General features: G+C 40.8%; 3 protein-coding genes, 1 non-coding gene and 1 pseudogene across 5 annotated transcripts in view; 3 read left to right on the forward strand and 2 right to left on the reverse strand.

Annotated features, from left to right (window-relative positions):
• LOC127449161 (uncharacterized) overlaps positions 1-26513 on the reverse strand; it is a 45808-nt gene extending 19295 nt beyond the window's left edge. Inside the window, exon 1 of the mRNA XM_051712399.1 lies at positions 25149-26513. Coding sequence (XP_051568359.1) covers positions 25149-26203 — 1055 coding nt within the window. The 5' untranslated portion in view covers positions 26204-26513. The remainder of the gene's footprint in view (positions 1-25148) is intronic.
• LOC127449220 (uncharacterized) overlaps positions 1-26732 on the reverse strand; it is a 55545-nt gene that overhangs the window by 27019 nt on the left and 1794 nt on the right. The gene's annotated exons all lie outside the window — the stretch shown is intronic.
• LOC127449203 (uncharacterized) lies at positions 8594-15144 on the forward strand. 2 transcript variants are annotated; one of them, XM_051712483.1, is made up of 2 exons: positions 8594-8628; positions 13741-15144. In XM_051712483.1, the coding sequence occupies exons 1-2, from the start codon at positions 8609-8611 to the stop codon at positions 14876-14878; spliced, it is 1158 nt and encodes a 385-aa protein (XP_051568443.1). In that variant the 5' UTR covers positions 8594-8608; the 3' UTR covers positions 14879-15144. The 2 variants fall into 2 exon arrangements, with proteins under 2 accessions (XP_051568443.1, XP_051568435.1); XM_051712475.1 differs by lacking the exon at positions 8594-8628 and adding an exon at positions 9836-11208 and having other exon boundaries at positions 13741-14500.
• Positions 9630-9817, forward strand: LOC127449283 (U2 spliceosomal RNA). Its single transcript, XR_007898705.1, has one exon. It is a non-coding gene; the product is annotated as a U2 spliceosomal RNA (small nuclear RNA).
• On the forward strand, positions 15218-15395 carry LOC127449249 (uncharacterized; annotated as a pseudogene).

Consider the following 26732-nt stretch of genomic DNA (forward strand, 5'->3'; position numbering starts at 1 on the left):
GAAAGTACATTAAATATCACTAACTTTTGCTTTTTGTCTCAATGAGCATAGTATTCTGAAAATATGTATTGCTTTACAATAATATTATAGTATTATTTATTTATATAATAATATTATAGTATTTATAATTTAGTAATATTTATCAAATAACAGTTATTGAGTTTTGTTTTTGGGTAGAACATAGGCCTACCTTGAGTCAATGTGCAGATGTTACAGATGCTATTCAATCTCTCCATATTTCAGTGTTAGACAGGAAGAATGGAACAATTTGCAATGCAACAAACTTTTATTAAACATGTATTTATTGTACAACACTGCAACTGTTTATTGAGGAGACCCCTTCTTTTAGTAACCCTCTTCTTCACTCTTGGCATATTGAAAACCAACAGAATACAATTTCTACTTTTAGATGATTTATTCACTGTATGACAAACAATAATGGCTTACTATTTGCTAATGGATTTTACAATAATAAGATTACGTTAATACGAAATAATGAAATGATTGCTCCAATGATTATGTACCTCACAATGACTTGTGCATGTATAAATGTATACGTCATAGTGTAATCTTATTTTTATTTTTGTAATGGCATCAATACACCACCGTAGAAGACAACAGTTGACAATTGTATATATTTGGGTGAACTATCCTTTTATGTACCCCACAATGACTTATTTATGTTGAAAAATACTGTTTTGATATGGCTGCTTAGCTTGGGGACGGTTGCAACAAGTCCCCAACCCTATCAGCCATGACAGAACATCATGTGCACACACTAACCTTGACACATGTTAACCATGTCACTTAGAAGTCAACAAAACAATGATTCAAATTAAGTACATTTTGATTAAGTCATACAAAAGGTCAGGACAGAATGACAAAAATACAACTCATGAAAAAATATTACTTTCATACCTCCAAAACAAGTTTTTTCAATAAATGCAGCAGCAGATAGGGCTGGGAATCGATTCCGAGGTGTTGGGAATCAACAATCGACTCGAAAGTTGGAATCGACAAGTTGGAGTCTATTCCTTCCGGGGAAACTGGTTGATATTTTCAGACTGTGATTATTTCCTCGACCACTGAACAACTACACATTTTAGAAGCCTAACAGCACTAATTTACAAAATGATTATAAAACGACTGCATTTTAACGATCACCAATCTGACTCTTGAGTCAAATTTGCTCCATTTGTTCATCAGTATTCGCAATCGCACAAGCCCTTCGACACATCTGCTTTCCAGACCTGGATCGTCTGCCGGTATTTTACTTTGGATTAAACTAATAATCAAGTAACATGGCAAATTTGTGACAGTAAATTGGCACACAATAACAACTTACAACACAAGTCTGCAACAGAAACTTGTGCCGTTCACAAACCAAAACAGTCCAAAACAATTTCAAAACAATATAAAATAAATTAAAAATAATTTCCAAACAATAATAATAATAAAAACAATGTAAACAATGACGTGCTTCCTGACTCCTCCTCCACGTGACGCGTTACCTTACCAACGAGCTTACGTCATCCCTCTCATGAGCACGTCACAGAGATGTACGGAAGCGAACACTTGTAGTTAAAAAGTATATGTATTGTTTTGTTTCTAAAAATAATCAATCGTTTGCATTCAGAAGAACTTTATTTGTCGACTGTAGTCATGTGGATTATTTTGATGCACACTAAATATGCATTTTGGACCATCAAAAAATGGAGGACATTCACTTGCATTGTTTAGAGGAGGAGGCCTGAAATGAAATCCTAAAAGTCTTAAATTCTGTTTTGATGAAGAAAAAACTCAGATACATCTTGGATGGCCTGAGGTTGAGTAAATTATCAGCAAATTTTCATTTTTGGGTGAACTATTCCTTTAAGACTATTATCGGTAGTTCTTCGAAATACAGGCACATCTACTCAAACTTCCCTCAAATTTATCTCATGAGATTGAAGCATCGTGCTTCCATATTTGGTATGTGCATATAGGCCCTGATTTAATTTTAGAATGGACCTATTAATAGTAAATGTCATTCATGCTACTATAAACAGTGCAAAGAACACTTTGTATTGAGCTATTTATTATGAGATTTAACTTTGCCTCCTGTTTTTGGAGCCGGAGCTGCCATTCCACTGAAGCAAAATTTGCATGTCAGAGCGTCTTTAAAGAAAACACCCTAGCGTTATACATTTAACGCATACTTTATTAAAGTTCAAATAAAATGGAAGCAGGTCATGTAAATAAGTACAAACTCAGAAACTGGCATTTCTCTGTGTGGTCAGTGCCACTGCTATTAGTCGCGTGAAGTTACCCGATCTAAGGTGGAGTTATTGAAAATGCATCCCGGCTGATGCACTCTGTTGTGAGGACGCTCGGCCCTCGCGCATGCGCTTGCTGCAGCCAGATTATAACGTGATGGCTCACGACGTATTGAATCATAATATACAGTATGTGTAAAGGTGATAGAGGGTAGTCTTCGCCCATTACACACTGCAACAAAAATACATTTTTGATTTGGTTTTGTTTTGTGACGAGGCAGGCGAGGAATGAGGATCTAAACGCAGCTTTATTAACAAAATGATAAAGTAACTCAGAATATAAAAAAACAAAACACGGGAAACCAAGCACAGAACATGACAACACGTAAAGGAAACAGGGAAAACAAGGGCTTAAATACACAGGGGCAAACAAGGGAACGAGGAACACCTGTGGAAACAATCAGAGGGAAAAACAATCATAAAATGAAACTACAAAAGGACTACAACATTAACAGGAAACAGGAACGAGGAACTAAACAAGAATTTCAAAATAAAAGCACAAAAACAGGGAATATGTGACGGAGCCCCCTTTTATGGAGCGGATTCCAGACGCTCCATAAAAAACAAAAAAACAAATTGTCCATGGGGTGTGGGGGAAAACAGGTAGTTCAGTGGGGCACAAGGGGCAAACAGGCAGTTCAAGGGGGCACAAGGGGAGCAGAGGAACAAGGCGAAGACAGGAAGGCTTGAGACCAAAGTGGAGCTGGAGGGATGGAGAGCCAGGGGTTCAGAGGGCTGAGGTGGAGCTGGGTGCTTGGAAGACTGAGGCAGAGCCAGTGGGAGGTTGGAGACCAGAGCAGATCAGGCAGGTGGCTAGGAGACCAAGGAGACCAGAGCAGATCAGGTGGACGGCCAGGAGACCAAGGGGACCAGAGCAGATCAGGCGGACGGCCAGGAGACCAAGGGGACCAGAGAAGATCAGGCGGACGTCCAGGAGACCAAGGGGACCAGAGCAGATCAGGCGGATGGCCAGGAGACCAAGGAGACCACGGAGATGACCTCAAGTTGGGGACAGGGTCAGGAGGTCTAGGAGGCAGCCACAGGGCCGAGACAGGGTCAGGAGGCCTGGGAGGTGGCTGCAACGCCGAGACAGGGTCAGGAGGTCTGGGAGGCGGCTGTAGGACAGGAACTTGGTCAGGCGGCAGAGCTGCTGTAGGAGGAGTCACTGGTAAGGTGGATGGAACCACTGGAGGAGGAGTCTCTGAGGAAGTGGGCGGAGCTGCGGGAGGAATAGTCTCTGGGGGAGTGGGTGGAGCCATGGGAGGAATAGTCTCAGGAGGAGCGGGCGGAGCCACGGGAGGAATAGTCTCTGGGGGAGCGGGCGGAGCCGTGGGAGAAATAGTCTCTGGGGGAGTGGGCGGAGCCCTGGAAGGCACTGGGGCGGAGCCATGGAAGACTCTGGGGATGGAGCTGTGGAAGGTGGAGCCGTGGAAGACTCTGGGGACAGAGCCATGGAAGGCAGAGCCGTGGAAGACTCTGGGGACGGAGCCATGGAAGGCGGAGCCGTGGAAGACTCTAGGGACGGAGCCATGGAAGGCGGCGCCGTGGATGACTCAGGAAACGGAGCCATGGAAGGTGGAACCGTGGAAGACTCTGGGAACGGAGCCATGGAAGGCAGAGCTTTGGAAGACTTGAAACAAAGAGTCCTGGATGACTTGGAAACGACCTCCGTGGTTGCGAACATGGGAAGAGACTTGGGAATAGAAGCCTTTCTTCTTCTTCTCCTCCTCCTCTGGGCGGCCGAAGTTGGCAACACTGGCTCTGACTCCAAAACAGACTTGGAATTTATTTTTTAAAAAACTGGAAAATCTCGAAAATAGGAATCGAAGGAGCAATATTCGAATTGTTGGAATTCCTGAACATGAAGAGGTCAGAGATATGGTGAAATTCCTAGATGAGCTCTTCCCGAGTCTGCTCGACATAACAGGCCATAAGCTGGAAATCGAACAAGCTCACAGAGTCCCGGCTCAGAGATCTGCTGAGGGAGACAGGCCCCGATCAATTCTGGCCAAATTTCTGAGATCATCCGATAAAGATCTCGCGTTGTGCCAGGCGAGGAGCAAAGGAAAGCTTTCTTGGAAGAATCACAATATTTTCTTGTTCCCGGATTTTGCGAATTCGACAAGAGAGAATTGCGATCGTTTCAAGGAATTTAAGAAACTCTTACATCAACGGAAGATCGCTTTTGCACCGATGTTTCCGGCCAAAATGAGAATAGACACCAAGGACGGCAGCAAAGTATTTTTATACCCCAAAAAGGCACTGGCCTTCATACAAACTATGGGTGAGTAAACCATTGGGCGTTTCTTATGTGAGTGAACTGACTCGCTGTTTAGTGTCTCGACTGTATGAGGAAGCTGGGCGCCATTTTTTGTTTCTTTCTGCATTGGCTTCGCCTAGCGGCTGGAGTTTGTTTTGTGGCATGACACTCCAAGAAACTTTTGCATTGACGGAAGATCGCTTTTACACTGAAGTTCCCGGCCAGATTGAGAATGGACACTATGAATGACTGCAAAATATCTACATGCTCACATAAAGGACGTCTTTTATAAAGTTGACGGACTGAATAATTGATGATGTTTTTTTTTAGTTTTTTTTTATGCGGCCTCCGAGTGAATTTGACTCTTGATCATCCGAGGAACTGGGATGCCTGTTTTGTTTCTTTATGTGCTGGCTCTGCCTAGCAGCTGGAGTTTGTTTTGTGAATAATACTCCTTCGGGTCATCCCCCAGTCAGCTGTGGATGTATCTGATCGTTCTTTGTGCTTACGCCTCCTGTGGGCTGGAGTTTGTTTTTGTGGAGTATTTTTAAGGGACATTAGAATGATTACGTCATCTGCTGCACTCACAACAGCCGGCTCACTGAACAATTGTCTGTCTGTCCAAGGAAACTGAATGGCTTTATATCAGCTGGAGTTTTTTTTTTTTTTTGTGGAGGAACACACCTTCAAGACAGTTCTGTGAATTAATCTTGTTCTTTGTGTTTATTCTGCCTGTTGGCTGGGGTCTGTTTTACAAAGTATTTTCTGTTATGTAATTTTGCCTCATGGACCCTGTGCAGAGGCACCAGACTTGAGCAATCCGATAGCAAAGTTGTCGTGGGGGTTCTCGTACGCGTACATGGACCTTTTGAATTTAGAGGGATTGATGCCGGTTGGCGCTGTCGTGCGCGGGGTTAATGCGCACGTTTTTCTTTTTTCTGTTTGTTTTGTTCGGGGGGAAGTTCAGGGTTTGATTGTTGCATTAATGGGGAATGTGGTCTGTATAATCTTGCTTTTGACACACAATTTATTTTTTTATTATATAATTATGTCAATTGTTAATATGAGTGGATTATCTCTCTCCACATGGAATGTCAATGGGTTGGGGCAACCCATAAAAAGAAGGAAGGTTATTTCTTTTCTTAAGCGTAAGAAATATGATATAGTCTTTCTTCAAGAAACGCATCTTTCCCCGCAGGAAGCTGAAAAACTTGGGCTCAAATATTGCTGGCTCAAGTAAGAGTAGGAGAGTCATTATACTGATAAATAAACATGTACAGTTCAAATTTCTCAAACAGATTAAAGATAAAATAGGAAGAGTCATTATAGTTTTAGCAGACATTCAGGGGCAAAGGTTGAGTTTGGCTAATATTTATGCACCTAATGCTGATGATCAGGGCTTTTTTATAGATCTTGAAGGGATGTTGCAAACCGCTGGCACCCCTCATGATATAATATTGGGAGAAACTTTAATCTTTTGATGGACTCAGTCCTTGATCATAGCGAAGCAAAAGTGTGTAAGCCCCCTTGAGCAACATTGACGCTTCACAGGATGTGTAAAAATCTTGGTCTTACAGATATCTGGAGACTTTTGAACCCATCTGGTAGGGACTATACATTCTTTTCATCAGTATATTCTAGAATAGATTTTTTTTTCTATATATCCAAGTCTCTCATTTCTTCTGTCAGCTTGAGCCCCGACTTAAAAGGCTACATTAAATGTGCTTACTAACAATAAAGAGGACAAAATCATCTTTTAAAAACACCTCTAAATGACATTCACTAAATTAAAGGGAAAAATACTTTTTATTAAGTTTAATTAAGTAAAACAATTCACTGTAAAAAAATCCTACTGTTGTTGAGTGTTTTTGTCTTGTTTTTCATTTAAAATTGTCTAAAAATCCTTAAAACAAGATACATTTACTTGAGAAGCAACATATAAGATATTTAGACTTGCTTTAAGAGAATGTATACCCTTGATTCGAAATCACGACTCCACGGGTGGTAGTCAGTGTCAATACTCACTGAGCTACCCAGGCCCCCTTTGTGTTTGTTTTTAAGTTGCCACAGTATGCAATAGACTGGCATGTCTTAAGGTCAATATTAGGTCAAAAATGGCAAAAAAGAAACAGCTTTCTCTAGAAACTCGTCAGTCAATCATTGTTTTGAGGAATGAAGGCTGTACAATGCTTGAAATTGCCAAAAAACTGAAGATTTCATACAAAGGTGTACACTACAGTCTTCAAAGACAAAGGACAACTGGCTCTAACAAGGACAGAAAGAGATGTGGAAGGCCAGATGTACAACTAAACAAGAGGATAGTAAATCAGAGTCTCTAGTTTGAGAAATAGATGCCTCACATGTCCTCAGCTGACAGCTTCATTGAATTCTACCCGTTCAACACCAGATTCATGTACAACAATAAAGAGGAAACTCAAAGGTGCAGACCTTATGGGAAGAATTGCAAAGAAAAAGCCACTTTTGAAATAGAAAAACAAAAAGAAAAGGTTAGAGTGGGCAAAGAAACACAGACATTGGACAACAGAAAATTGGAAAAGAGTGTTATGGATCTTAACTCCATTGAGCTTTTGTGGGATCAGCTAGACTGTAAGGTGTGTGAGAAGTGCCCGACAAGACAACCACATCTATGGCAAGTGCTACAGGAAGCGTGGGGTGAAATATCACCTGAGTATCTGGACAAACTGACAGCTAGAATATCAAGGATCTGCAAAGCTGTCATTGCTGCACATGGAGGATTTTATTAAGAGAACTCTTTGAAGTAGTTTAAGAAGTTCTGAATTTTTTTTTCAAATTGTAATAGTAATTTTTCACGTTATTAATGTCCTGACTATACATTGTGATCAGTTGAATGCCACTTTGGTGAATAAAAGTACCAGTTTCTTTCCATAAGAGCAAAATCTGTACATTTTTCCAAACTTTTGGCCACCAGTGTATATGTGTGTGTGTGTGTGTGTGTGTGTGTGTGTGTGTGTGTGTGTATATATATATATATATATATATATATATATATATATATATTGTAATATGATAAAAGTATAAAATAAAATGTTATTACATTATGCGCTCTTACATGATGTCATAATTACATTTTGAGAAAATTATTATATTATGCTTTATTACATTATGAGTTTCTACAGTTTATTTTCTGAGCAGTCCAGAGATGTTGTCTAACCTGAATTAAATACTATTTATAACGTCTCTGCTGGGTGTCTGGACTAGAAACTGAACAGCTCTATAAATAAAGTTTAAAGCTGATTGTGCTATTAAACAAAAGGTACGATTATGAAAGCGATAGTTCACCCAAAAATCTTCAATTCTGCCCTTTGACATTTCACACATGATACATGCGAAAACTGACTTGTTTGCTTACGTCTTAAAATGTCTCAAATTCAGTTTTCCAAAATGTAAGGTCATAAAAAGTCTTACATTTGATTTTTAAAACTCTGCAGCAACCTTGTTAAAGCCAGAGGAGTTTTAAATGTACGAAAGTGTGAAAGAGATGTTGAGAGCTTGATTATCAGTAAATAACCATTTAAATTTTGGTCTGTTCCTCACACAAAACTGTTGTATGATTTGGACTGAGATAACGCACAAGTCTTGCACAATTTTAGTAAAAAAATCAAACGTTGATACACCACTGTATTTAATATCTATACAGAATATTAATCAGTTTAAGTTTTGAAAATAACCAACAATTATTCACACTGTGACATCAAATAACTCCTCTCAGATGTGATCAAGATTTCAGAGAAACTTAATCAGAGCAAAGATAAAGATTTGTTTTCAGCATAAGTTTCACAGTTCACACATTTTTTGGGATCTCAAATGAATTAGACTTCGTCATGTTAAGATTATGTTTTTAATATTAATTTATGAAAGCCTTCGCCATTGGACACGTGCCAAGCAACGTCGGCACGTCCTGATAAATATTCATGAGCTAGCTCTTCGCCATAGTGGGTTTCGTAATTTGCAATAAAAAGGCGAATGTTCAGGTGGATCTTTACACGGTTTGATGCAAGACAAGCGACACCTGTGAGTATCTTCACATTTAAAACTTTGAATTTGATCATTTAGACTTTAAGATTACTTTGTAGTTGCTAAATGCAGAAATGCTTGTAGTCCCGTAAACTATGATCAAGCGTTTGAACATTAATCCGTCGAAATAAGTCTAGAAAGTGAGTGAAAGTGTTCATCCTTTCAAATATTAAATAACAGCAGTGACAGTGGATAGTTTCACAATGCATCAATTTAGAGCTTTTTTTTTTGGTCGTTGTTAATCAGTGTAGACTAATCTGAGACAATCGTCCAGTTTGAGTCGTTTAAATGAGAAAATAAAGACATTTCTCACGTGAACTGTGGCCATTAAATACACAGATGAAGTCAGTCATTAGAAAAGCATATCAAACTTATTAAACGTGTTGGTGATATTTAACTCTCATTCAAGGATTTTCAAAGATCAGTTTGTGCTGATTTTCTAGTTTGTTGTTTCAGTGTAGATCTGTAAAGATTGATGTTGCTAAAATGTTTGTTTCTTCTTCAGTAGTCTTTGAAAGTGTTTCAAGCTTTTATCGTCGTCAGTGTTTGTAGTTTGATGGACTTGCAGTCGCACATTTAACCACATGAGGACATCAAAGACAGAAATGTGTAAAAAGCTTCATTTTCTCCTGTTGTTTTGTGAATCTGGTGTCAGAACATGAGCAGACAGACTGTCCTGTTAAAAGGTGATTATTTTAGGATTATAAAGAGACTCGAGAGAGTTTTATTGGCCACAAACACTGTTCTCGTGTTTGATTGGACGATGAACTCATGAGAACAGAGGCAGAAAACATATAAAAAGCGTATTTTGAAGGTTTTTCAGCTTCTTATCGACGAGAATCTCAAAACTCTTCACACAGTCTCTGAGAGGGGCTTTAGTTTTGCAGTTTGTATGTGTAAGTAGTTTATAGTTTTAAGTTGTGTAATCTTATTAAAAACACCGTCAGTGAGATCTGTAGTTGTCTGAATGAGTCCCTTTGCTCGGACCCTTTCTCGGTATCGCTTCTCGGCCTTTTGGCTAAGATCAAGTGTAGTATCTGTTCTTATCAGCCGCTTCTCGGCCTTTTGGCTAAGAGACAGTGATCGATTCTCGGTTGGGCGGAGCCTTCAGTCTTGTTTGTGGCTTTAGGCGTTTCTAACTGGGAATACATTTCGGACGGAGCAATTTCGTTTGGAAAAAACAAAACAAAAAAGGTAAGTGCTGATTTTATGTTATTTATTGATTGTTTTAATATAATTTATTTGTTGTTTTAACTTATTTATTGTGGGTTTTAGGCTGCTGGTGTCTCCATAATGTCAGCTGCCCGTGCTGGCACGAGGAGGCACCACAGCGTGCGGTTTTTATTTAAGGAGTTTGAGGGGAAGCTCCTGGGAATGTCGCGTCTTGACTTTTCCAGGAAGCTGATCCAAAACACGCTCCATTTTAAACCTGAAGATTTAAATTGTTTAATGACTCTGCCCCTGAACAAAGGTTTTGATTTAAGCTTTAAAAGTGCTTCCCTGTTGAGTGTTTTTTGGCAAAAGTTGGATTCAGTTAAGGCCCAGTTTTCCATGTTTGCGGTGGAGAAACTTTCTGACAACACACTTAAAACTGTGATTGTCAGGATGTTCAATGAAACAGTAACTGGAGAGGATATTTGTATTTGGCTGGGTAGATTTTGCACTGTTCGAGGTCCACCAGTCAAAGTGTTAGATGAGGATGGCATCTGGACATGCTCCTGGCGAATTCCCATTAAACAATGGGAAGACGCCGGGGGCTACCAGGGTCTGAAACACCTGCCTTCCATGATTGTGTTGGGAGAGAACAGAGGCTACATTCACTATCAGGGGATGCCCAAGTTGTGTAGGAAGTGTGGGAAATTTGGGCATCTTGCTGAAGCGTGCCAAGAGATAGTATGTGGGAAGTGTAGAGAAATTGGTCACAGTTTTGAAGAATGTACCAATGGCAGACGGTGTAATCTCTGTGGAGATTCAAACCACCTCTTCAGAGATTGCCCTAAAAGTTTTGCCAATAAATTAAAGGTTAACAAAATGGCCGCCCCACAAGCACACCCAACCTTACAACAAAGAGAGGAGGAGGCGGGACCTGAGGTTTTGGCGGGAATTTTAAATTCCCAGCCAGCCTCAGGGATTGGACAGGAGGAAGGAAGTGGGGCGGTCGTGAGGGCGGAGTCTAACCTTTTATTGGAACAGGTGGAGGAAGCTATTCCCTCCCCAAAGAACAGGGAGTTAGAAATGGAGGATGGGGAGGAGGAAACGGCTTCCTCCCTCCAAACGGTCTCGAGTGGGAGTGAAACTGGGTGTTCACTCCCAAATGCTCAAGTGCAGAAAAGGCCTGCAGGATCTCCTTTGTTTGAAACAGAGGAGAAAAAGCTGAAGGCCACACAGTGGCTAGATAGTTCCGTATCGGAATATCTGGACCATGTGTGGCCGCTTGAATCCCCAAATGAGGTTTCTTTTCTGCACGTAAAGCTAAAATCATCGTCGCCAAAAGAGCTGCAAGAGAATTTCTCTGCGGCCCTTGAGGCGTCGAGCACCTACCCTCCTGACCCTGGGCTTTCCAGGTTAAAGGAGGACGTAAGTGTCACAAGCTTTTAATATGATTTTAATGTATGTCACTGTGGTTTTAATGTATTTTGTTTCTTAATGGCTCATACCTTTTAACCACACTGCTCATGGCCCTCACTATCTCTACAGTTAATGTGAGAAGTGTGAGGTCCACTCTGCGAGCAAAGAGTGTTTTATCCTTTTTAAAATCTTGCAAGTCAGATGTGTTTTTATTGCAGGAATGTGCTCTTCCTTTTTTAAAGAATTACAGGAAGTGGGAGGCGCTTTGGACCTCGGGCCCCTCGCTATGGAGTGGGTCCAATTTTAACAAGAATGACGGTGTTGCCATTTTAATTAACAACCCAAATATCTTGGTGAAGGGCAGCACTGTGGTGAGGGATGGGCGGGCAATTTTAGCAAATCTGACTTTCTTAGATAAGGATTTTAACATTCTTAATGTATATGGTTTTACGGACAAAAATCAAAGGTACGAGCTTTTAGAGGACTTGCAGCCCCACATGTTGGGTAGAGCCCCCTAGTTGTGGCGGGGGATTTTAATTGTGTGTTAACAAAAAGAGATAGGAAGAGGGTAGTTGATGATTTTAAAGTAGATAAAACATCCTTTTTATTACGGGGGTTGGTTAAAGATTTTAAATTAACCGACTGTTTTAGAAACTTGCATCAAAGAGAGGAGGGCTTCACCTGGTCCAGTGGTGATAGCTCCAAAGCCTCTCGAATTGACTACATTTTTACAAGAGACTTCCCGCCAACCGATGCAACATTGACCCCCCTCTTTTTCTGACCACTTGATGCTGTCTTGCACCCTTTCACTGCCCACTGGTGTGACTGTAGGGGGAGGGCTGTGGAGGCTGAACTGCTCCTTGTTGGAAGATGAGGATGTAGTTGGAGAATATAGGGAGCGGTTCAGCCAATGGCAGACCCTCCAAGACTTTTACGATTCACGAGCACAGTGGTGGGAGATGGTAAAGGACAGGACAAGACAGTTTTTTAGGAAGGTAGGGAAAAATAAGAAAAATAGGGAAAAAAGGCACATGATGGGGCTGCAAAAAAGACTACAGAGATATTTTAACCTTTTAAACAATGGATTGGATTTTAGCGAGGATATTAAAAAAGTAAAAAAGGAAATGTCCGTTTTAAGTGAAACACAAAGCAAAGGTGTCATTTTAAGAAGCCGAGAAAGAGACCTTGAGGAAGGAGAAAAGTGCACCAGATATTTTTTAAAAAAATAATCACACGGGGAGGGGCAATTACATCACTGAAAACAGGAGGTAGGGAAGTGCACACAACAAAAGAAATTTTAAGTGGGGTTACAGAATTTTATGAGGCTTTATATTGTAAAAAAGATGTAGAAAGTGACACCTTGAGGGAAGTTTTAGGTTTTTTAGAGAAAAAGGTAAGCAGTCAAAGTGAGCTTTTATCCCAAGATTTGACCATTTTAGAATTACAAAATGCTCTTAAAGGTTTTAAACGGGAAAAGTCCCCAGGAATGGACGGACTCCCCTTAGAGTTTTATCAGACTTTTTGGGATATTTTAGCACACGACCTACTGACTGTTTTTAGTGAATTGGAGACCTTAGACAGACTTCCTGACAGCTTTAGATTAGGGATAGTTTCACTACTATATAAAAAAGGAGACAAGACGGACCTTAAAAACTGGCGTCCAATCACACTTTTAAATTTTGACGTTAAGCTTTTTAGTAAAATTTTAGCAACACGTATGTCAACCGTTTTAGAGGACGTGATCCACCCAGATCAAGCTTGTGCTGTGCCTGGGAGAAAGATCACGGACAGCCTAGTGCTGATTAGAGATGCCATCTGTTATGCGAGAGACAGAAATATTCGGTTAGTAGTCCTAAATTTAGATTTTGAGAAAGCTTTTGACTGCGTCTCGCACCAGTACCTGTTTCAGGTACTGCAAAAAATGGGTTTTCCAGGGAGGTTTATAGCCTGGGTGGGACTGCTGTACAACGGTTTAGTCAGCAAAATTCGTGTTAATGGGCATTTATCCAAAGCGGTGAACATATGTAGTGGTGTTCGTCAGGGGTGTCCTTTATCTCCCCTCCTGTATGTGGCTTGTATTGAGCCACTGGCACAGATCTTGAGAAGGGACCAATGGATCAAAGGACTAGACGTTCCAGGGACGGGCGGACTAACAGCGACTTGTGTTTTATATATGGATGACGTGACCCTTTTAGCTACTGACATTTTATCCATACAACGAGCAATGGATTTAACGGACTGGTACGGTCGGGCCTCGGGCGCTAAACTCAATAGGAGTAAGTCTGAGGCCCAGCTCTTCGGGCCGTGGGGAAACGTGGACACAGGTGGACTGGACGTAGATTTTAAAGAGACCGATTTAAAAATTCTAGGGGTTAAATTCGACAAAGAGGGTGGAGGACGGGGAAATTGGACTGACATGATAGGGAAAGTTAGGAAAAGACTGGGCTTTTGGGGACTTAGACAGATGACAATGGAAGGAAAAGTTTTAATTTTTAAGGCTGTGATCTTACCATTGTTTTTACTTGTGTGTTCTGTTTTTAGTCCCCCAAAACATTTCCTTTCAGACCTGGAGAGGGCGGCTTTTTACTTCTTGTGGGGGTCCAAGTGGGAACGTTTGAAGAGGGAGGTCGTCAAGAAAAGACCAGAAAATGGTGGAAAAGGCCTCCCAGACCCCCACCTGTTTTTAGCCAGCCGCTTCACCGCCCTGCATATTGGTTATGCGGTGACCCCATCCAGAGAAAATAAGACTGCAGCCATGGCCCGCTTCTGGATGGGGTCTTACCTGAGAGTTTTAAAAATTTTACCAATTGATTTGACAACCCCAGTGGCTTTTAATCTTCCAAAAGAATATGATTTTATCAAGAAGTTTTTAAAGAAAAAGAGTTTAGAGACCCAGGATGCCACCATTTTAACGAACCACAAATCTCTTGTCTCTCTTGTGCAGGACCGGGAACCAGTGAGTCCAGTTCCAGGCCTCACACTAGGTGAGGCCAAAGAAGTTTGGAGGAATGCTGCCCACCCCGCTCTCCAGAACAGGCACAAGGACCTGGCGTGGATGGTAGCTCATGAGATCCTCCCGGTCAGGGCGGTTATGCACTCCAGAGGCATGGCCAAAAATGCAATCTGCCCCCGGTCCGGGTGTAAAAACCCGGAGACCGTAAGACACCTGCTCTGGGAGTGCGGCGCTGCGCGGGACCTGTGGGCCACGACCGGCCCCCTGTATTTCCCGTGCCTGCCAGTGGGTGGGGTCCAGGTGGATTACAAGCTCGCCATCCTTGGGGTGGGCCGGGGCTCGAAGGACTGTCCAGCACAACAATTTACCTCGCTCTGGCTCACCTTCAATGCAATCAAGGATGCCATCTGGACCACCAGAAACCTGCTGGTGGGGAAACACGTTACGGTCCCCCTCCACGCGAGCGAGCGAATGGTAACATCAACGCTGCAGGGGTACCGGGCGCTGTTATTCGGACGGGGGGCCGGGGTCACACGGAAGAGGCCCCGGACGCCACCGTACTTGGCCGCCCGTAGATGCACCCTTACCACCAGTGGCTACGGGAACAGCGGGCCAGCGGGCCGGAGGAGAGGGGATCTCCTCTGGGCCCCTGAAGCGGTAGCCCAGGTGCCTGTTCTGGAGACTAGGGTGATGGCCCACTTGATAAGGACTCACTCGCGGTCCTGAACAACAGGACTTTTTAGCATTTTGGTGGCTTTTACCCTCTTTATTTTTATTTTACATTTTTAACAACATACTGTTTTAACACAAACTGTTCAATGGACTTTTGCACATGGAAACAAATGACTCACAAAATGATACAAATATATTTACTTTTATTTTTATTTTGTGATATCAGTGCAACAGACCTTGTAAATATAAAAAAATGTTGTTGTGTATTTTAACAGATGTTTGTAACAAATTTTTTTCGAAAGAAAAAAATCTGTTCTTATCAGTTATGTAGTATCTGTTCATCTTGTAAATATAAAAAAATGTTGTTGTGTATTTTAACAGATGTTTGTAACAATAAATTTTTTTTCGAAAGAAAAAATCTGTTCTTATCAGTTTAATATCTGGTACGTCCCCTATCCGGGGACCATATATTAAATTGATTTTTGGATTAGGGAGATGGAATAGGGGCTTGCTCCGTCCACTCCACGCATCGACCCGGTATTGCAGTATCTCCGGGAACGGTGCACCCCCATATAATTGTCAACATAAGAACATTGAAACAAAACAACATGCTTTAATGATAAACTGAATGTTAGTCTGCTTTTCATTTTGTTTAATTGTATTGAAGGCGTATAGAAGTGTCATTTGTGCTTTAATCCAACATCCCATCTACAACGGACGCGAGATTATGATCAGAAAACAGTTCAGTGTTAAAATATGTTCAGCAGTAGAACTTGAAGACACTGGATTCATAAAGTGTGCTGCTTTAGTTCGGATAATGCTAAATAAACGCAATTTTCCCGGTTTGTATTGCTGATGCGCATGCGCGTTCTCGAGTTGATTGACAGGCGATGTCTGTATCTAACAGGTGATTGGCTCTTTTACCTGTAAGGTGGGACTTCCTTTCTACATCCGTTGGGCATTTCAATTTCAAAACTAGTCTCTTTTGGAGGACCTAATGTGATTTAAAAATAAATATATTTGCAAAGAAATGTAAAAAAATAAAATAAAATAAGAAAGCATCCGCCCAAAATTTGAACTTTATTTATGTGAAACTTTAAAATCCAGTAACAAAAACACTTCAATCATTGTTTCTGTTGCACATTAAAGTCCACATGCCCAGAAGTGAAGTGATCGCATGTGGAGATTCATGCTACTCTCCCTTAACTCATGTGCTCAGTGATCTGCAGCTACAGCGACAAGAGAATTTCACAGGAGACAAAGTCACAGCTCCATGTTTCACTTCATTCAGTGGGTAAAAATAAGAGCAGAGCAGCAAGTGTGCATGAGACCTTGCGTTTCCTCCACAAGCAGCATATGTATTATATTTTTCAGCATAATAAATATACATTTATATGCCTTTTATCTCAATAGTTCGTGATTGACAGTTTCGCGAGCCGCTCAACCTTTAGGAGGTACATTGTTTTTGCCGTTTTTAAAGCACAGGACTCATTTTTTTTTCCTTTGAGGAATCTTTTTAAGGTAAGCCTTTTAATTAATTTATTTATTTATCACTGATTTTAAACCTTGTTTTTGTAGCCTGTGGGTGCCTTCACCATGTCAGCTGCCCGTGCTGGCGTGCGGAGGCTCCACAGTGTGCGTTTTAATTGTAAAGAAATAAATGGGAAGCTCCTGGGGGTGTCGTGTCTCGATTTTTCCAGAAAGCTGATCCAAAAAACTCTTGGTTTTAGTGCAATGGATTTGAATTGTTTAATGACTCTGCCCCTGAACAAAGGTTTTGATTGAAGTTTTAAGAATGCTTTCTTGTTGAATGTTTTTTGGCAAACATTTGAGGTTTGTAAGGCCCAGTTCTCCATGTTGACTGTAGAGAAACTTTCTGATAATTCACTTAAAACTGTGATTGTTAGAATGTTTAATGAAACAGTGAGTGGAGATGATATTGTGTCTGGCTGGGCAGATATTGCACAGTACAAGGCCAACCGGTCAAGGTGGTTGATGAGGATGGCATTTGGAACTGCTCTTGGCGAATTCCTATCAAACAAAGGGAAGACGCTGAGGGCTTCCAGGGCCTGAAACATCTGCCCTCTATGATTTTGTTGGGAGAAAACCGAGGCTACATCCACTATCGGGATGTCCAAATTATGTAGAAAGTGTGGGAAAATTGGGCATCTGGCTGAAACCTGTCAAGAAATTGTTTGTGGAAGTGTAGAGAAACTGGTCACTTTTTTGAGGAATGTACCAGTGGCAGATGGTGCAATCTGTGTGGAGAGACCAACTACCTCTACAGAAATTGCCCAAAAAGTTCTGCCAACAAACTGAAAAGCAACAACATGGCCGCCCCACAGATGGAGCAAACAGGAGAACAAAGGGAGGCAGTCCCTGAGGTTTTGGCAGGAAATTCAAATTCGCAGCCAGCCTCAGTGAAGCCTCCACACAGGCTATGTCTCCGTGGCAACGTGCTCAACAAGCCACGTGATAAGATGTGCGAGTTGACTGTCTCGGACGCGGAGGCAACTGAGATTCGTCCTCCGCCACCCAGACTGTGGCGCATCACTACGCGACCACGAGGACTTAAAAAGCACATTGGGAATTGGGCATTCCAAATTGGGAGAAAAAGGGGAAAAATAAAAAATAAAGATTTTGGAAATATACGGGTTTCGGGAAAACTTTTATTAGTTGGATTAAGTTACTTTATAGACACCCGGTGGCGGCGGTACAAACAAATGGATTAATTTCAGATTATTTTACTTTGGATAGGGGCACCCAGCAGGGTTGCCCTCTTTCCCTATTATTATTCTGTCTTGCCCTGGAACCAGTAGCAGCCGTGATAAGAAGGGAAGATGAGTTTCCATGTGTGGTGGCGGGAGATGTGGCACAGAAGATTTTGCTTTATGCAGATGATATTTTATTATTTGTCTCCGACCCTACTAGATCTATGCCTTGCCTCCACAGAATTATTAATTCCTTTTCTAAGTTCATGGGATACAGAGTCAATTGCTCAGAATCCGAAGCTTTGGCTCTGACAGCGTACTGCCCAGTAACGGCTTTCCAGCCGGGCACCTTCCAGTGGCCCTAACAGGCCATTAAGTATTTGGGCATTTTATTCCCAGCAAATCTGTCTGATTTAGTTAGTTAAATTAGACCCCTTAATTAAAAGGTTTTTGAGCGATGTGGGCGTTTGGGCTTCATCACATTTATCTATGATTGGGAAGGTTAATGTTATTAAAATGAATTGTATTTCAAAATTTAACTACTTGTTACAATCTCTCCCTGTAGATTTCCCCTCTCTTATTTCAAGCAATTTGATAGCATAGCGAAGTCCTTCATTTGGAATGGTAAACGTCCCAGATTACATTTGAATAAGTTACATAGGCCGTCAAAAGGTGGGCTAGGCCTACCCAAGATTTTTGTTTTTTTATTATGCATTCGGTCTCAGACATTTGGCTCATTGGTCACTTCCACCTGAGAGAGCCCCTCCCTGGTTTTATATTGAACAGGAAGTTCTTGCCCCTATTTTGCCATTACAAAGCCTTTCTATTAAACCAACCGGAGTAGTTAAGTCACACCCCGTTACCTCGCATTTGCACATGGTATGGACAAAAGTGTCCAGAGTGTTTAATTCGGACATTTATTGAAATGTTGCCTTGAGCATATGGCTGAACCCTAAACTATGTATTGAAAGGTCCCCTTTCTGCTGGTCAGAATGGATTGTGAGGGGGTTACTACACTCGGTGACCAATATGAGAGTGGAGTGTTTAGATCTTTTGAAAATCTGGTTCAACACTGAGATTCCCAGATCTCAGTTCTATAGGTATTTACAGTTGCGCCACCTGCTCCGTAATATTTTTGGGAGTAGCTCACACCCCCTAAAGTTGCAGATACTCTGGGAGAGGTGATTACTGTTTTTGTAAAAGGTCATGAGTCATCAGTGTATTACTCCCTGTTAATTCAGAGTCTGGGGGATGGAGCCTTTAACTTCTATCAAGAGATTATGGGAGAAAGATTTAAACTTGGTATTGGAGGAGGGAGTGTTAGGATTCTAAAAAATATCAAGTCTGCATCTAGAGATGCAAGGGTGCACCTTATGCAATTTAAAATTTTACATAGATTCTATTGGACCCCCTCTAGATTAAATAGGCTTGGTCTTAAAGACACACCCACCTGCTGGCGATGCCAGTCAGAAGATGGAGACACAATCCATGTTTTTTGGGGGTGTGCTAAGATTCAAGAAGTTTGGTTGAGAGTTTTATGTGTGACATTTTTAGCCCTCAAATTTTACTTTGTCCCAGAATCTGTATTTTGGGTGATGGGTCGGTCATAAATTGGGGGGGATAATCACATAAATAAATTGGGTTCTGACCAGTCTCATGATCGGCAGGCAAATAGTTTTAAGGGGATGGAAGTCGGATGGAGCGCCCTCTGTTTCGGACTGGTGTGTGGAAATGGGAAGGGTGGCTGCTTTCGAGGAAGTGATAAGTAGAAGGCTGAAGTTTTGGGACTTATTTGTTAAATGGGGCAATTATTTAGTTTTTTGGGGGGACTCTCAGGGAGGGAATGTGGAGAATGTAGTTTAGTTTAATTATGTATGTTTATTATCATTTGTTTTTTCTTTTTTTGGTTGTGTGTGTGTGTGTGTGTGTGTGTGTGTGTGTGTGTGTGTTATGTGGGACCACAGGGGTGTTCGTTGGGGGACGGGGTGGGGTTTAAATGTGAAATGTTGATTCATTGTATATGTGTTGGGTTTTTCTTTGTGATGTATTTATGAATCAATAAAAAATGTTAATTATATATAAAAAAAATTAAACATGCAGTAAGCGAGGTACTAATTTAGCTTCCCCATGAACACTTGGATAAGCCTAATAGCGCACATTTATCTAATTATCTAATGTTAGAGCAAGCGGCCATGCTAAGTGGCTAATGTTAGGCTACTTACATGTTTCAAATGATAAGCCATGTTTGAGGTTGATGAATGATAGGCGTACATTTGCCTGCAGAGTTTGCATGTAACTTCTTGGGGTCATCCTTCACCCTCTCAAAATGATCCCACACTTAGGATTTCCTGGCCGACATAATTACCGCATGGACCAGCCGTGTAAACGATCATGTCTGTCCATCACTGACTTCGTGACTTCGCGGGGGTTTGTTCCCCCCCCCCCCCACCGACTTCATTGCCTCATCGCCTCATCGCTCTCGCTCTCAGGTGGATGAACCTGCCGACACAGGTGCGGGCGTAACGCCTGGGCCAGCCTGCTGGACTTGCGGGGATCCGGGACACTTGGTGATGGAGCTGTGAACTGTAGTCCAGATCCCCGACACTCCACGGGCTGCCCCCGATTGAGCTGGAGTGTACAAAATACCGGTAAGTGTCAAGGGGAGTACACATCAAGCCTTGGTGGATACGGGCTGTAACCAGACCACTGTCCACTAATGTTTGGTTCAACACGAGGCTTTGGGCACAAACAAAAAAATGTATTGTGGGAAAGAATGCCTCCATTTCTGAGGCTGGAGCTCATTTAAATCACAATTGTTTTTAAAAACTTGGATGCTCTGTTTGTAATGCAGAATGTGTGAATTGGCTTGGTTTGTTATTTTATTCATTCAATTCTTTAAGTGGTTTTTTTTCCCATGGGTCATAAGCTTCCTGAAATATACAAATGTTAATACTAATGTATGACAAAAATGATTTTGAAGTGCAAAAGACCCATTTTTTTTCCATCACTCATTTGATCAGCCTGATGTTCATTAATTATGTCTGCATTTCATATTCATATACTTTAAAGATTTCACTTTTAATTTAGCTGTTTCTAAAGGTATGTTCCCTTTGATTGTTCAATGTAGAGGTTTTTCTATTAAATCATTTTAAATATTTCCGCGCATGGTCATATCAAGCACTAAAATGCATGTGAATAAATGTAAAGCAACAGGTTGCAATTTGTGTTCAGTTTACTTGTAAGAATGTGATTGCTTTATTTTCAGAGTTTTAACTGACAGACTGAAAATGTAAATGGTTTCACTTTAGTCTGTTGTGATTTTGCAATCGCAATATTTGCTATTGTAATTGTGTCTACATGACTAAGAGAGTCAAATAGTCTGGAATATTTCATATGTTGACCATATTGCACACATATTGACACAATATACAATACAATATGCATTTAAGTGGTTTTTAAACTGGGGGCGCAGTGAATGATTTATAATGGAGCTAATTATAATTATTGTTATTTCTCTAATGAATCAATAACAAGAAACAGTTTTCAGAATGAACTGGGTTGTCATGTGTTTAGGTGAACAGTTGGTGGGGATATTTGACAGATGAACTTAGAGGTCGGTCACACTTCATTGGGCAATATGGAGTTAAGCTCCAGCAAGCACCAAAACGCGACTGTATTTTGGAAAGAAGTCCTAAAAACGCATCCGACGACTGCCCGTATTTAAAAGCGACTTTATGAAGAAACCCCGCCAGGGTCTCTTACAATAGTCGATTTTATTATAAGTATTTTGACGATATTTGGCAATCGTTGACGACTCTGAAGTAGCGCCTTTTCTTCTAAATTCCCGGAAGTGATGTAACCGACGTCTGTGGCTATTCCTGCGTGGTTACGTCATGGTTTTCTTTTAGTCGTAATAATCAACAAATACAGCATATTCGCAGCACACCGTTTAAACGGCAAAACGATTCATTACGTGCCTTGTTCTTTCTATTGAGGTTTCGATAGTCTGGTCATTAGTTTCATCTAACTTTGTTAGTGTATTATCTTATTTCTGAGATTTATTGCATTTCATTTTTATAATCAAACTGAATTGTACAATATGTAACGAAATTTAATATAACATTTATTTTTTATTTTAATCTATTTTTTTTGTACTTTTATGAGTAATTTAACACACAAAAAACTGCACTTCCATAAATTATATTTTTATGATTATTTCATATCTATATAAGTTTACTATCACAGGACATTTGTTGTTTATTACAAGAGAAATTAATACTACAGGTGCATCTCGATAAATTAGAATGTCGTGGAAAAGTTAATTTATTTCAGTAATTCAACTCAATTACTGGGTTTTTGTTAAATGTGAGCCAAAATCATCACAATTAAAAGAACCAAAGACTTAAACTAGTTCAGTCTGTGTGCATTGAATTTATTTAATACACGAGTTTCACAATTTGAGTTGAATTACTGAAATAAATGAACTTTTCCACGACATTCTAATTTATTGAGATGCACCTGTATATTCATACAGATAAATACTATATCACATTGATTTTCTGTGTGACAATGATGAATTATCAGTATTGCATATTCATGTTCACGTATTATACATGCAATTTGTTACTCAAGGTGGCGCTGTTCAGTGATTGACTTGATTTACATTTAACATTGCTGCAGTTGAAGTCACAAGTTTACACACACCTTCGCCAAATGCATTTAAAGGTGCAGTATGTAAGATTCAGAAACCCTTGTTATTAATGACACCTGTGGCCGTTAAGTGAACTGCAGCCTGTTGCTCGTGCACACACTCCACAGGGACGCGAGCATCGACAAGAACAATGATGTAACATACAAGGAGACGAACGTGATTCATGGGCAGCATGCTGACAGATGAGGTAGCATCATTAAAATTACACAGTTATGATTGTTTTACTACAGACTTTGAGACTGTATATTATATTTGACTCTCCAGTGCTGGAACAGGGTTAAAACAAAGTGTGGATATAGGTCTGACTATGTGAGACTGTAGTTTGAAGTAATCACTTTTCTTTGTATGATACATTGACTGCATTTATACGATAGCCTATGTCGGCGTTAGCTAGCTAGCCAGATTTATCAATAGATGTTAGCTAAATTAGGTGGATGATGACAGTAGCTGTTTATAAAACAGACTGTACAGTATAAATATGTTGGCACAATTCAGTATTGATGTGATTCCATTCAAATTTATAAGTTAATACCATAATCTTTGCTAGGGACATAAACTCAAGGCATTGCATTAGAAACAACTCTAATATTATCTGATTATATTATTATAAATATCTGATTAATATTATTATCTATTATAAAAGAAACTGTACTTTAAATAATTGCACTCTTTCTTTGTAATGATAAAACAACTTTTATTTAGAGTAAGATGAAATAGAAAAAAATATAAAAATAAGAATACAAATATACACTTCAATAAAAATATCCTTTTAAATAAACCATGATAAAACAATGTTCCTCCAGTGTTCCTAATTCAATGGTCCTTGTTCCTTGTTCCAGACTTGAAAAGGCTGTCTCCACTTTCGTTTAACCCAGCAGGACCTTTGAGCTCACCAATAGCTATCTGGACGAGCCTGAATGTCTCCTGAGCCCCAAGTGTAACTGCGATCATGGTGCTTCAGTTTCTCCCTTGACATTTAGAGTCACACCATGTCTTCAGCTGTTTAAAGCTGTCAGGTCCTCTGAGAGCCTTGATGAGCAGCTCCAAGTCTGTGCGTTTGTAGGCTAGCACTACTCCTGCTAGCGCAGACTTGAACACTGCATACTTGGATTGGCTGTCTGTGCAAATGGCTGCATCAAATCAGTGGAATCCGGTAGAATATGACCAGACACACCACATATCATTGTACACCCATGTCTGGAACAACGTCGGGCCTTGTTTATGACAACATCCACTGTCAACATATAAGATCTTAGGCACAGACTGATTTGCCTGCTGGAATCTGTCCGTTACTCCACGGCACATGGGCTCAAACATGGACTCTTCACAGGTAAGTACAAATGTGACAATCTGGGAATGTTCATTGCCTATGCTGGTAAACCACTCAGCTGTGCCTTTACCCTCTCCCGACAGCTTCTTCACCACCTGCAAAGCAAAATGTTTAAGTTTTAGAAATGTGCGTGATCCAAGTAATATGATAGAAAACATGTAATAGAAAGTCAGTAATCAGATTACACACAACACCGGTTGTACTCAGCTTCTTGTGGAGTCCATTTTTAGCACAGTGCCTAAAGTGGAGAGAATTTGGCTCCTGAAGTCCTGCACATTGCTGGCCTCTGCAAGCAGGAATGCGTGGCGGAGCAGACGAGCAGAGGGCAGCTCTCTAGGACGAGGTGAAGCCTCGAAAGTGTGTCCCAAGGCTGACACAATAACTGAGTAAAACCTAAATACATTTTTTAAATAGATTTTTTTTTTTTTTTTTTTTTTATTGAAGCAAAAAAGTTATCCAACACATCACCCATGTGAAAACCCTTAAACGTAATAGCTGGTTGTTCCACAGCAGCAATAACTGCAGCCAAATGCTTCCGATAACTGGAGATCAGTCTCACAACACCGTGGTGGAATTTTGTCCCACTCTTCTTTGCAGAACTGCTTTAGTTCAGCAACATTGGAGGGTTTTTGGGCATGGACTGCCCATTTAAGGTCCTGCCACAACATCTCAATCGGGTTCAAGTCAGGATTTTGTCTAGGCCATTCCATAACTTTAATTTTGCTTCTTTTGAGCCATTCAGAGGTGAACTTACTCCTGTGCTTTGGATCATTGTCTTGCTGCATAATCCAGTTGCACTTGAGCTTCAACTCACGGACTGATGACCTAATATTCTCCTTTAGAATTTCCTGGAAGAGAGCAGAATTCATATTTCCCTCAATTATTGCAAGTCACCCTGGCCCTGACGCAGCATGACATCCCCACACCATCACATTCCAACACAACGCTTGACCGTATGTTCTTTTTTGGAATTCTGTGTTTAATTTACGCCAGATGTAACGGGACCCCTGTCTTCCAAACAGTTCCACTTTTGACTCATCAGTCCACAGAACATTCTCCCAAAAGGTTTGAGGATCATCAAGGTATGTTTTGGCAAAAATTAGACAAGCCCTAAAAAACTGTTCACCCAAAAATGAAAATTTGCTGATAATTTACTCACCCTCAAGCCATCCAGGATGTATCTGAGTTTCTTTCTTCATCAAAACAGAATTTAAGATTTTTAGGATTTCATTTCAGGCCTCCTCCTTTGAACAATGCAAATGAATGTACTGATGAAGCATCCAGGATACACATACCAAACGACCATTTGGAACATTACACTTATACAAATACAAATCTACAGCAAAGATAATTACATTTTTGTACAGCGCTCCTCTTGTAAACTATGACGTGCTTCCTGACCATAGCAACGAGCTTACGTCATCCCTCTCATGAGCACGCGTCACAGAGATGTACGGAAGCGAACTGTAACGCTGGTTCTTGGAGAGGAAGAGAGGAGACGGGTACTGAAACAGGTACTGGTGCGAGACGCAGTCAAAAGCTTTCTCAAAATCTAAATTTAGGACTACTAACCGAATATTTCTGTCTCTCGCATAACAGATGGCATCTCTAATCAGCACTAGGCTGTCCGTGATCTTTCTCCCAGGCACAGCACAAGCTTGATCTGGGTGGATCACGTCCTCTAAAACGGTTGACATACGTGTTGCTAAAATTTTACTAAAAAGCTTAACGTCAAAATTTAAAAGTGTGATTGGACGCCAGTTTTTAAGGTCCGTCTTGTCTCCTTTTTTATATAGTAGTGAAACTATCCCTAATCTAAAGCTGTCAGGAAGTCTGTCTAAGGTCTCCAATTCACTAAAAACAGTCAGTAGGTCGTGTGCTAAAATATCCCAAAAAGTCTGATAAAACTCTAAGGGGAGTCCGTCCATTCCTGGGGACTTTTCCCGTTTAAAACCTTTAAGAGCATTTTGTAATTCTAAAATGGTCAAATCTTGGGATAAAAGCTCACTTTGACTGCTTACCTTTTTCTCTAAAAAACCTAAAACTTCCCTCAAGGTGTCACTTTCTACATCTTTTTTACAATATAAAGCCTCATAAAATTCTGTAACCCCACTTAAAATTTCTTTTGTTGTGTGCACTTCCCTCCCTCCTGTTTTCAGTGATGTAATTGCCCCTCCCCGTGTGATTATTTTTTTAAAAAAATATCTGGTGCACTTTTCTCCTTCCTCAAGGTCTCTTTCTCGGCTTCTTAAAATGACACCTTTGCTTTGTGTTTCACTTAAAACGGACATTTCCTTTTTTACTTTTTTAATATCCTCGCTAAAATCCAAACCATTATTTAAAAGGTTAAAATATCTCTGTAGTCTTTTTTGCAGCCCCATCATGTGCCTTTTTTCCCTATTTTTCTTATTTTTCCCTACCTTCCTAAAAAACTGTCTTGTCCTGTCCTTTACCATCTCCCACCACTGTGCTCGTGAATCGTAAAAGTCTTGGAGGGTCTGCCATTGGCTGAACCGCTCCCTATATTCTCCAACTACATCCTCATCTTCCAACAAGGAGCAGTTCAGCCTCCACAGCCCTCCCCCTACAGTCACACCAGTGGGCAGTGAAAGGGTGCAAGACAGCATCAAGTGGTCAGAAAAAAGAGGGGGTCAATGTTGCATCGGTTGGCGGGAAGTCTCTTGTAAAAATGTAGTCAATTCGAGAGGCTTTGGAGCTATCACCACTGGACCAGGTGAAGCCCTCCTCTCTTTGATGCAAGTTTCTAAAACAGTCGGTTAATTTAAAATCTTTAACCAACCCCCGTAATAAAAAGGATGTTTTATCTACTTTAAAATCATCAACTACCCTCTTCCTATCTCTTTTTGTTAACACACAATTAAAATCCCCCGCCACAACTAGGGGGCTCTACCCAACATGTGGGGCTGCAAGTCCTCTAAAAGCTCGTACCTTTGATTTTTGTCCGTAAAACCATATACATTAAGAATGTTAAAATCCTTATCTAAGAAAGTCAGATTTGCTAAAATTGCCCGCCCATCCCTCACCACAGTGCTGCCCTTCACCAAGATATTTGGGTTGTTAATTAAAATGGCAACACCGTCATTCTTGTTAAAATTGGACCCACTCCATAGCGAGGGGCCCGAGGTCCAAAGCGCC

This window comes from Myxocyprinus asiaticus, chromosome 1, assembly GCF_019703515.2.
Source record: "Myxocyprinus asiaticus isolate MX2 ecotype Aquarium Trade chromosome 1, UBuf_Myxa_2, whole genome shotgun sequence".
In the NCBI taxonomy this organism is placed as follows: Eukaryota; Metazoa; Chordata; class Actinopteri; order Cypriniformes; family Catostomidae; genus Myxocyprinus; species Myxocyprinus asiaticus.